Source organism: Rhea americana, unplaced genomic scaffold (assembly GCF_003343005.1).
Source record: "Rhea americana isolate MKP2758 unplaced genomic scaffold, rheAme1 scaffold_196, whole genome shotgun sequence".
Lineage (NCBI taxonomy): Eukaryota > Metazoa > Chordata > Aves > Rheiformes > Rheidae > Rhea > Rhea americana.
In genome coordinates, this window is record NW_028186105.1 from 150,400 (window position 1) to 162,472 (window position 12,073).

Consider the following 12,073-nt stretch of genomic DNA (forward strand, 5'->3'; position numbering starts at 1 on the left):
TGTATATATACACACACACACACATATCTCTGAGTATAATAATATCTATATATATATATATGATAATATATACACACACACACACAACACACTTCAAGGTTTTATTTCTGAGTGTGTATTCCATGGCTCTGGGGATGAATGTAAAATATCATTTAAAACTAGATAGGTGGGCCTTTAAGATGGTCAGACTCTCACACCAGCTATTTAAATTTCTGCTAGATTAAAACCTGTTAAAAATCAAAAAGGAGATGTATTCTCTAGGGTGCTCTAAGGGAAGACACAAACCAATAAACTGAAGAATTAAGTAAATAGAYGTAAATACTAAGAAAACTGATAGGATTTACTAGGAACAATAAATATTTATTGAAATTGGTTTTGTTTGGAGTAGCACAACCTAGATGCGTATGCTGATGGAACTAGTTCTGTTTCTCTTATTTCCAAGACTTCAGAGTACCCTCATCTTATATTTCCATAGTATGGTCCAAGTGGCTGGAAGATGACAGCTGAGTTACAGTATATGCGTTTACTCCAATTTCTTGAAACAAATATCCCCAGATATTTGATAGAGAAGGGTTTCAGAGGGATCCTTTTASCTCCCTTGAGTAGGAAGATCATGCATCCTTTTTGTGCAAGGTTGCACAAGAATAAGCCTGGCCGATTTTAGAAAGCCTCGGGACAGTTATGTCCCTGTATATTCCAGGGTGATATATCTTTCTCACTGGGACCACAAACTGTAACTGTTTTGGAGTTACTTTCTAATCTTATGCTTTATCAGTGAATTGGATAGAGGATGTTTGCATATAAATGGCAAATTTTAGAATTTTGATTTGCCAACTGCTGCAGCAGCTGTGTTCGGAGTTGTTTTCTCTCCTTCGAGTTTGCTCAGCTGCCCCTGAGCTTTAGTTTCTGGATCCCTGCTGAGGTCAAAATATTTTTTTTTCTTTGCAGCTCACTGGCTTTCTGCTTACAAAATTGGCAGAGAAATGAGTAGTGAAAATGACAAACAGGTTGAAATTAAACAGAACTGGTTAGCTATTTTTTTTTGAGTGTAGTTTATTTTATCTGTGGATTTCAGCTAACGGGCAGCTGGGGCATGCCTGACACACCATTATTATATGCTACTGTATTAGCATGATGTGCCTGGTGGACCAGCCAGCTGATGGGGTCCCTGGCTTGTCTATGAAGTCTCTAACAAAGTAGAAACAGTGTGCAAGTACAGGCCTAAAGCACCGTGTGTCCCCTCCTCAAAGGACATCAAAATGCAAGTTTGAAAACAAGGGAGCATGACTGAGTGACCGGTTCTGACTTTCTCCTGCAGTTCCTTCACTGACATTTTCCCCTCTTCCTGTGGAAATTGTTGATCGTGAGAACAGCTTGTAAAGCTAGAGTAGATTGGTGAGAAGGAGTTTGGTTTTACCTTACTGTCTGACACTGAATTGCAGCCAGAAGAACCAAAAACTGCTTCTGATACTGGTAGCAGAGAGAACAGAGCATCCTCCATTTAGACAAACTGATAAATGGYTGATTTCAGGGCTCTAGAGCAATGTTTCAGTGTATCACGTATGCATGTGCTTCTTGCTCTGGCGGAGTCTGGAGAGGGTGCGCACAAACTGGTTTGAGCTCCTCATCACCCATGAGGGGAGGTTCTTGGGTAACCAGGCCATCGGACTACGTGTGACTTCTCAGACTTTGTCTCCTAGAAGAGATGTTCTTAGCTGTAGCTGGAGATGGGTGGAAATACAGAACAGAAACTCCTCTCTCATCCCAGATGAAAGGAATTTGCTAAAKGTTTAATAGAGGAACAACTCTGATAAAATTTTTATAAAGCTTTGGGGGATCTTTCCTGTTTGGGCCAAAAAAAGGCCCTTCTGCTTGAAAGCTTGTTTGCTTCTTTCAGTCTGTTTTAGCTTAAACCATATAAAGAGAAGCAATAAACTTTGAGGCATTTGAGYCAAAATACTTTCTTGTAGATTATCCTACTTCTGCTTGAAACACAGGAAGCCTTTTAAATGATTGAATTGAAACATGCAGATTTGGTTATGACAAAGTGCTTGATTCAGCATTTGATTTAGCTTTTAATGTTGCAAGCCCACTGAAAATCTGTATCTACCTTTATGGGGGAATTAAACCAGCTGACAAGTTTGTATTTGGGGGAAGTAAGATTTTTCTGGGAGATACATTTTATTAGATGTGCTAGTACAGTTAGAAGCAGGCAGACATGGGCACAAAAGCCCTACGGGGACTAATAGCAAATAGTGATGAACTGAACAGTGATTTTAAATACTGAAGGTAAGAATTGCTCTGGCATAGRTTAGGCTGTCAACCTTCAGGGAGCTTTTAATGCTTGAGTGTATTATTTGGAGTGTGATCCTCTTAACTGCACTATAACTGCAGCCTGTTAAGTTGGGCAGAGTAGTGTAAAGCAGTTGTTTGGTTCTGCCCTCTCAGACTGGCTCTGCAAAAATGGAGCAGACATGCAGCTGGGACACAGGTAGGATTCCTTGCTAGACTGTTGTGGAGTTTGAAGGGAACAGGCGAGACACTGAGCTTGATCCACCGTAGAAATGATCTACTTCTGGACTGTTGATAGCTGAAACTCCTCAGAATGGGCCTGTTGCATGTTGCTTATTCTCCTTCCTGTCCGCCCTGGAAGGAGCGTAGGAATGTGAGAGTTTGAGGCTAACGGAAGTGACAGGGAACTAATAAAATTTAAATTGAAAATCCTAGCCAATAAGTCATTTAAAAGCCTGTATTTGACGTGAGTGAAATGAGGAACATCACTGTGTGGTAGCTCCTCTTATGTTCCCCCTCAAGTTTTTGCCCAAGCCAAATGTCTGTTAGTGCAGGCTGAATGCAGCCTCTGGGTGTTACAGTCCTCAGTACCAGGCTGAGGTTGATACAGACCCAAGGGGCTTTTTGAAATAGCTATAGCAGAAGCTAGGTTTAGAAACTAGCTTGGAGCTAGAAGAAGAATAGGTCACTTTTAACCCAGTAAAAGGGTTTACTGAGGGTATTTTATAAAACTTTACTGTCACAGATGGGTGTTTTTGCCTTGCCTCATTGGGATGTACTGGGTGTGGGATGAAGTATTGCGATGWTGGTTAAAAATCACTTGCTGTTCTTAGCCAGCATGTAACATTGCTTGTTTATGGCACCTGAAATGCGTAACTTTGAGARTAGAAAAGGCACAATGGGGGTATAACTTTCTCCTACCTCTTCTCATAATCGAAGTCAAAAGAAGCCTCTGGGTAATGACTTCAAATTTGATTAATGTCATTTAGTAGTCATACACTGTCACTAGTATATCACTATGTCAAAAGCTGAACTGGAGTCAGTGTGTTACAGAGATGTATGAATCTGTAGCTTTCACAGTGACAGAATAAACACATTTACAGTTACTGTGGGAAGGAAAAACATTCTCCTTGGARTATAATCCATTTACAGAATATTAAGAAAAGAAAATCCTTATGACAGGTATTCTGTAACTGTGCACAACTGCACAGCTTCTGCACCTCCAAGATGGGGAAGGTTGACCACAGCACAAGTCTCCCTAGCTTGGCAGACTTAATCTCAGCTCTTCCTCCATTAAACCCATCTCACCAAGCTGTAACACAATCTGCTCACTGGTGCGTAATGTTCATCATATTATTTGTCTTATCCAGCAGGTACACTCAGACTACAAGGAAGCAGAAATCCCTGTGGTAAGTTCTCAAATGCCTGTGTKCTTGCACTGTGTGGTATTTCTAAAACGTCCCTGAAGTGCTTCCTAAAGCAGTGTTCCTTTGGGTGCAGCCAGTCATAGGTGACTAGTAAACTTGGTTGGGGAAACTCTGAGGTACAGGGTTTGCCTGTAAGTGGCTACTACTTTTGCAAATACTAGGCATGGTACTGAAAGATTTAGCCCCAACAGTAGGAGGAGGTATACTGTAAGGAGTCTGGACGGGACTTTGAGGTGGATTGAGAACTGGCTGAAAGGCAGAGCTCAGAGGGTTGTCATCAGTGGCGTGGAGTCTAGGTGGAGGCCTATGGCTAGTCGCATCCCCCAGGGCTCAGTACTGGGTCTCATCTTGTTCAGCTTCTTCATCAATGACCTGGATGAGTGGACAGAGTGCCTCCTCAGCAAGTTTGCTGATGATATCAAGCTGGGAGAAGTGCTTATACAGCTGAGGGCTGTGCTGMCATTCAGAGAGACCTGGACAKGCTGGAGAGTTGGGCAGAGAGGAAYCTCCTGAGGTTCAACAAGGGCAAGTGCAGAGTCCTGCACCTAGGGAGAAATAACCCTAGGCATCAGTACAAACTGGGGGCTGACCTGCTGGAGAGCAGCTCTGCAGAGATGACCTGGGAGTGCTGGTGGATGACAAGTTGACCGTGAGCCAGCAATGTGCCCTTGTGGCCAAGAAGGCCAATGGTATCCAGGGGTGCATTAGGAAGAGTGTTGCCAGCAGGTCAAGGGAGGTGATCCTGCCCCTCTACTCAGCCCTGGTGAGGCCTCATCTCGAGTACAGTGTCCAGCTCTGGGCTCCCCAGGACAAGAGAGACATGGAGCTACTGGAGAGAGTACAGCATAGGGCTACAAAGATGATCAGAGGGCTCGAGCACCTGCCCTATGAGGAACGGCTGCGAGAGCKGGCCTCTTCAGCCTGGGGAAGAGAAGACTGAGAGACTCTTTTCAGTTGTCCCATGTGATAGGACAAGAGGCAGTGGGCAGAAATTGAAGCACGGGAAGTTCCACCTGAGCGTGAGGGGGAATTTCTTCACTGTGAGAAAGAGAGCASTGGAACAGGTTGCCCAAAGAGGTTGTGGAGTCTCCTTCTCTGGAGCTCTTTAGGGCCTGCCTGGGGGCAACCCCGTCTAAYGTGCTCTAGGTGACCCTGCTTGAGCAGGGAGGTTGGACTGGATGATCTCCAGAGGTCCTTTCCAACCTTACTGATTCTGTGATTCTGTGGACTATTTAAGGTGATTTTGAGGGTAGAAGGAGTATGGTGGAAGTCAGCCTATACACATTGCTTGGTTTTTACCCTAACGAGGAGTAACTTCCCCATGGCACTCTAGAAAGCTTCTTCAGTTAACTATTTACTAAAATGATTTACCCTATATCTTCTGCAGTGTATCCTAATTCTGCGCTAGCTGGAAGCATGTAGGGGCACTGGGATATAGAGGATTACCATCACCTAATCTTTCTTTTTCCCTCCTACCCCTAGGTAACGCACCAACATTTTCCAGTATCTAAAGTGCCCAATAACACCAGTTGCACAAAGCAGACGGGTGGCCCCACTCCCGAGCTACTGCAAGCCCTCTCTGCCAGTGAGAGACAGTGCATAGAGACAGTTGTCAACATGGGGTACTCACCTGAGAATGTCCTGAAAGCCATGAAGAAGAAGGGACAGAACATAGACCAGGTAAGAGTCTGTGGAACAGGAAGGGGGCCCTCCCTCAGATGCTGTTTCTGCTGAGGAACTGGACCTTGGGTTTGTAAAAATGGGGAGAGGGGAACTCTTGGACTTGTAAAACTGTGTTGCAGCTTGCAGCTACTGTGGTGTTAACCTCTGGAGAGGCTGAGTCACCTGGCACTGAGAGCTCCCCAAAGCCCCCATCCCCCAAATCACCTGCAAAAGTTTCTGTTAAGGCAGCCGTACCTGCAAGTGCTGCATCCCAGCTGTATGAGGCTGGGACAGACCCCCAGCTCCGCGTGAAGCTGGGAGAAGTAACTGGTCTTCTCAAGAGCCACAAAGGATGCCACTGAGGATGCACACTGTGCCACACTTCTGCTGAGGGATTGGCCACTGCAAGATTACTACAGTTACGAAAGGCTCTTGCAAGGCACCAGTGACTGACTTCTTGTACTGTGACTGTGGTGCTTCCTGCCCTGTATGTTGCCTCAAACACTTTTTAAAACCAGGTCAGAGTATACAGTGCCAGAGAGTGAAGCCTGGCTCTGGGTCTTGGATCAGCTTCAAACAAAGACATTTTAAAACAGGGACAATGTGGCTGGACTTTCCAAGCTGACCTTGTTTGCTGTGCGTTGTCCAGAGCATCCCCTTGCTGGATTGCATAGATAGCTGGAGGTGGTGTCCCAATAACTTTTGTTCTGGGCAGAATTTGCCTACCTGTGGAGCTGTTCTGCTTGTCCACCAATTGTGAATCTGCTTAAACAGCACACTGAAATGAACTATAGTACTAAATGGAAGGCAGTTTTAATTCCTGCTGTATTTTCAGGTTGTGTTCTCCTATATTCTTAACATTACCTTTCTCTTGCTCATCTAACCCTTACCCATACCTCTCACAACTAAGAATAGATGAGAAATTTGGCAACAGTTTCTGCATGGAAGAGCTGAGATTTACAGGTCACTGAGCAGCCTGAGTTGATCTTAAAAGGCTGCCCACTTCTGGACTCTAACTCTTGGAGATATCTGAGAGGAAACAGATTCAAAAGCTGACTTACCTTAATTRCAGGACCTACAATATCACTTCAAAAACTTGTAGAGTCAAGCACTATTAATCTTAAACTTCTGCTGTCTGCTCAGTTATCAGGAGCAAAAGGCTGAAGTTAGATTTGTAAGATTGTTTTGACCCAACTATAAAGTGAAGTTCAGAGCTGGTCGGAGACTGTAAAAAGACCCCAAAAAAAAAAAATTGTTCATTTTCTCTGAACAAGCTGTTGTGTAGAGAACTTCTCAGCTCTACTAGGAAGAACTTCTTTTTTTTCAGTCCCCAGTGAAGGCTGGGGTAGAATTATGCTTAGCCCCTCTGCCTGTGCAGAGTTGGTACACAACTGCACACTGAAAATGYCACTCTGCAAACTTAGTTTCTTTTCCTCATTTTCTGCAGGTTTTGGATTACTTGTTTGCACATGGACAGCTTTGTGAGAAGGGTTTTGATCCGCTTCTTGTTGAAGTAGCTTTGGAAATGCATCAGTGTTCAGAAGAGAAGGTGAGGACGTTATATGCTAAGCAACAGTGAAATTGCATCATGAAGGGGAATTCCAGCAGCAGTTCCTCTAAAATGACTGATGTAATTTTGGCTTCACAGTAATACTGCCTTGCTTTCAGAGAACATCCTTCTGGTGATAAAGTGAATATGTGTTAAAGCACTAGACACATTCTGTATAACTGTTTTTATTGTTCTCACCTGAATGCATTTGTATGGAGACAGGCTTTTTTTAAGAGCCTTGTCTATTTTGACTATCATGTTTTGAACATCTACTCCACTTTTGGACCAAGTGCTTGGTACAGGGACACCTGACTTCAGAAGCAGCAAATTACCCTCAAAACTCTGCCTGCCCCACCTGCTGCAGCGATGAATTTCCTCTGCAGTATGTCGGTGTCCCCTAGCTGCCCATTACCTAAGATCCACAGATAAAATACACTACAAAAAATTCAGCTAACCAGCTCTGTTTAATTTCAACCTGTTTGTTTTCACTACTCATTTGATAGAGAGTTATTGCACCATTCACAAATATGGCTCGTAATAGTGTTCAAAGTAACCTTCTTGCTGAAGGTGAGGCTCAGTGTGCTGCTGAATGCTGAGCTCCACTGGCTTTGGTGCGAATGCAGCTTTTCTAAAATGAGCTTGCTGAATGAGATGTATTTTTGGGGCTCGGAGTKAGGGTTCCCAGCGGTTGGAAGGTGGCACTGTGCTAAGCCCCAGCCCCAGGTAAGAATGAGGCTTGGTCCTTTACTCTCTTACAAATAATTCTCTCTCTCTTTCAGACCACAGAACTTCTCCAACTAATGAGTCAGTTTAAAGAAATGGGCTTTGAACTAAAAGACATTAAGGAGGTCTTGTTATTACATAACAACGACCAACACAATGCTCTGGAAGCTCTAATGGCCCGGGCAGGAGCCAGCTGAAAACGCATTCCTGGGTTCTCGACGCATAATGGAGCAGGACCAGCACCGCTACCTTCGCATCCAGTGTGACTTGCTCTTGACAAGGAGTCCAGCTTTTTGCATACATGGGAGAGTGACTGAGCAAGACTGCCTGCGTGCATTACTACAGCAGTTCTTTCAACTGAGAGCCAACTTTCTTTCTTAAATTAAAATTTTAAAGTGCCCTTTCCTAAGTTTCCTTTTTCCAGCTTGGCCACGGAGAGTTTAGACTGCCCAAACTCTGCTGGAATTGTATATAGGCAGAAACAGGAGTGGTTTTTTTTTCCCCTACTGTTGCACTGGAGTTGGACAGAAGAATACTAAGTTGGTTCTGAAACTAGGATGCTTTGGTTCTTTAAAGCTGCTTTCATGGTGTCTGCTTGTACTGAATTACTTGACTTTCACAGTCCAGATTAACTGGTTAAATTTGACCTTTAGTGCAATGGAGTTTTATTTTTTTGGTTGGAAGTTAGTCTGTAACTTAGTAAAACACTGGTTCAGAAACTGTCGCTATGCATAAAAAGAGAAGCTGTTCCTCTTCCCGTGCGTGTTTTTTTTTTTTTTTTTTTGACCCATGCATCCAACACTTCTGCCAGACATAAGCATCCAATGCTGAGTGGTGTGTAAGTTCTCTTGAAACAGGTAAGCTGTGAACTTGACCTGGAGCTGCAACTTGCGTGGGTTCTTGAACCTGAAGGCAGAGAGCTAGGGCTCAGTATTCTTAACCTCCAGGTTTGTAGGTTATTTAAGGAAATGCCCTGCTAGGAAATCAGATTTTTTTTTTTTAATAATACTCTGTGTGAAGCAGGAGGTTTCTTTCAAGCACTTTCTTTAAGACAAAATATACTCACTGCATTAGTTCCCTTCTCCACACTGCTATAGAATTATGTAATAACATCTAGTACTAGAAATCAGGGTTTGGGTTGGTTTTGGTAGTATGAAGTGTATTATGTTGTACATTGTTCAAGTTCTAAATACATAAAATATCAGCAGTCTTGAGGAATCTTAAGTAATTTGCTAAATATTTTGATTCTGCAGAAGAACAACTAATAAAACCCTCAAATGTAACTCCCAGTGTCATGGTTCACATCTCTCATGCTCTTTGCCTTCAGTAGGTGACCTTGCTGAATCCTGTGAGCCCGGGTGCTGCCTGTTCCTGTAAGCCTCTGTGTTCACTGTCAGCGCTGGACAGACCTACCAGAGGTCTCTGGGCCAGTGGCTGCACTGGTGAAACATGCTGCTTTCTGTGGCCTGTTTCTGTTCTGCACTTGAGTAAAACAAAACCTAGAGATTCACACTCGTGTTAGAGCATGGAGCTGGCAGTGGACTTCAGGAGAGGAGGAAACTCAGCTGGCTGCCACAGTTCAGAGTTTTCAGTAGGACTTTCAGCAGCAACATTTTCATCCATGGGTTTGGTCAAAGCAGTTGCCTGGTTTTCCTTCCTAGGTGAGAAATGTGAGAGCTTGAAACCAGGGAAATGGGATTCATGAGAAAAGCTGGAAAACAGCTCGTGCTGCTCTGGTGTCACCACTGTGAACACTTGTGCTGCTTGTTTCTTGATGCTCAGAGTTGATACCCAAACAAAAGTCCCTGTGTAGTACTAGATGCTCCTGCAGAATAAGCAAGAAATATTTCCAGTGGAAAAGTAACTATTTAGATCAAACCTGTCTTAATCATCTGTTTGGTTGTCTTAATGTTCAGGCTTTTCATGGTTGCCCTCATAGGGGATTGCTGTGAAATACAGTAGAATAACCATGTTGTTTAAAGAGACTGTTGCAGGCGTGAGAACAGAGGTGTTAATCTAATCTCTGTGCAAAGACTGGGAGATGATACCTTTGAATCCAGCCTCCTTCCACCAAAGAGACAAACCGTTCAGTGTCTTCTGTGGCAACACCACTCTTGATTGTGCAGTGAGGTTTCTGCGTGTTGGGTTACCAGGCAGCTGCAAGCCGACAGGATTTTCGGGACAGCTTCTCTTAGAGCGAACACGCAAGTCAGTTGTGTGACTGTCGAGTGAGCAGATGAACCAGGTGGCTTAGGGGAGAGGTGATGAAATGTGGAACAAATGACAGCGTGTGCTGAAACTCAAATGTTGGGTTTTTGGGTAGCGTCCGTCTAGCTGCACCGACGTTGCTGTTACCTGCTGTCACATTCCCCACCAAGCTCGTGCTGGGAGCGGAGCGCTTCCACTGCCGGCGGTGCCTGAGGACTGGTGCTCTCCCCTGCTGCTGGCTGGAGAGGAGAGAACTGTACTGCTGCTCGTACGTGAGACCTGCTTTTTCTGAGGTACCCAAATCAGCAGCTCTGTTTCATGTTCCTGGAAAACGGTGCTCAGCAGTGTTTGAACGTTGTCGGAGGCCGTTCTGCCTTCTGCGCAGCTGCAGCCAACGCTGGTGTCCGGGCTCTGGATGTCACGGAGAAAAGGCTCATGAGGAGCTGCGCGGAGGCAAAGCCGAGAACTGAGCTGCAGCTTGCTGTGCTTGCAGCATGCAGAGCCAGAGGCTCGCTGCTGCCTTGCGACGGGCCGCCACAGCGGCAGTGCTGGTGCGGAGGCTCTGCTACGGGAGAGCCGTGAGTCGCCCGCGGCGCGGGGGACTGCTGCTCCGGCCGCGAAAGCCTGCTGGGACGCGAGGTGGCTCCTTTGCGGGCCCCTTCGGCTTGGGAGGCAGCGGGAGCTACCCGGCGGCTGCCGCCAGCCACCCTCGAGGCCGCGGCGCCCTGCGGCTCTGTTTGGCCCTGGGACCCCTCCTGGGCGCTGCCGCTCGGTCCCCTGAGCCCCAGGGTGGGAGGAGAGTGACAGAAACGGRAACCGAACGAAGAGCCCCAGTGTGAAGGGGGACTCTCGTCATGTATTGCCAACCCGAGTTAATCTCTTACACTCAGACGCTTTTAGTTTTGATCACGCTTAATTTAAGGCAGACTTTACCGGAGTTCTGTAGCAAATTGCATTTTATTTTAAATAATGTATTCAAATAAAACATCAAGCACCTGCCATGAGCACTAATAGTCTTTGTTGYAATCGAATACAAAAGTAAACTCATTACAGTTAATTTACTTGATTGTACACGGCCAGGCTCTACTAATCTGTTAACAGACTTCTGTAACAACAGCACTTCCACATACGCTCCTCCATTTGAAATGAAAACAAGTCATCGTATCAGGTGTCAGCGCAGTATCAAGCGGCTGAAAGGGCTGCCGGTTTTGAAACACTCATTTAGCACACGAGGTAAAGCAGCGCCTAGGTAATGCACTGAACTGGAGAGGAAAACATGCTGTCGTTCTGGTAGTTCCTGGTACGTACTGTGAGCCCAGTTTTGCTATTTTATGGGCACGTAGTACTTCAAGCATGTCAATAGTTCCGTTATTGCTAAGGATGAGGTGCTTTTTTTCTTTTTTCCCTCTTATTTTGTCAGTGGACTGAGTCTTGCATTCAGCAAGAAAAATAATATTCTGAAAATAGCCTGGAAATAAAATCTTGCACTTCACACGGAGCACTTCTGAAGATGACTCTAGTTTAAGAGATCATCAGATCTTGGAAACTTTTTTTTTTTTTAATTGCTGCATGTTTCTCCCAGTTCTTGGCCGTTCCAGGGAACAACTGCTTTGGGGACTTGYGCTGGGGACCAGCCTTGCTTGCTTTTCTTCACTGTAGACCAGAAAAATCACACAGCGATGGCTCAAAATTTGGTAGCTGACTTGACTCCCATTTCCTTTGCACGTGGAAATTTTTGGTTGCTCATCTGTATTGCTGCCCTCACCTCAGAAAATACCAAGGTACTAACATGGCGCTATCRCACTGCGGCTTGTTCTTGCCCGTTGCTTTAGAAATGGCCATCTTGGGAAAGCGACTGAAAATCCCTGACTGTACTTTGCTCTTCAAAGGCAGTCCCTACAAACCAAGYGGCGTCTTTCCAAGCGCTACCCGAATGCCGAAGCACACGGAGGTAAGTGCTGCCCTTTTCCCTGCCTTTCCACCACCTCCCACTGCATTGCTGGGCGGCCCTCGCCCTTCCCTGCGACCTCTGCGCGCGGCCGCCTGTCCCAGCGGCTCYGTGCGAAAGCGCTCGGCGCCTCCCCGGCAGCCTTGTTTGCTGTACGCTCGTGGGGAAAAGGCTGCGGCAGCTTCTGAAACCGCTTCCACCTCGCCGCTTTCCGAAGGTGCAGGCACTACGCGCTGCTGCGCAGGTCACCTCGCCTTTTCCCTG

The 12,073-nt window shown here is 45.5% G+C and overlaps 1 protein-coding gene across 2 annotated transcripts in view; it reads left to right on the top strand.

Annotated features, from left to right (window-relative positions):
• Positions 1–8,936, top strand: part of UBAP1 (ubiquitin associated protein 1) — a 34,863-nt gene extending 25,927 nt beyond the window's left edge. For both annotated transcript variants that reach the window (XM_085303008.1, XM_085303009.1), the window contains exons 5-8: positions 3,663–3,701; positions 5,202–5,399; positions 6,829–6,930; positions 7,710–8,936. In XM_085303008.1, the coding sequence (XP_085159134.1) occupies positions 3,663–3,701; positions 5,202–5,399; positions 6,829–6,930; positions 7,710–7,850 (480 nt within the window). In that variant the 3' untranslated portion in view covers positions 7,851–8,936. The remainder of the gene's footprint in view (positions 1–3,662; positions 3,702–5,201; positions 5,400–6,828; positions 6,931–7,709) is intronic.
• The last annotated feature ends 3,137 nt before the right edge of the window (positions 8,937–12,073 follow it).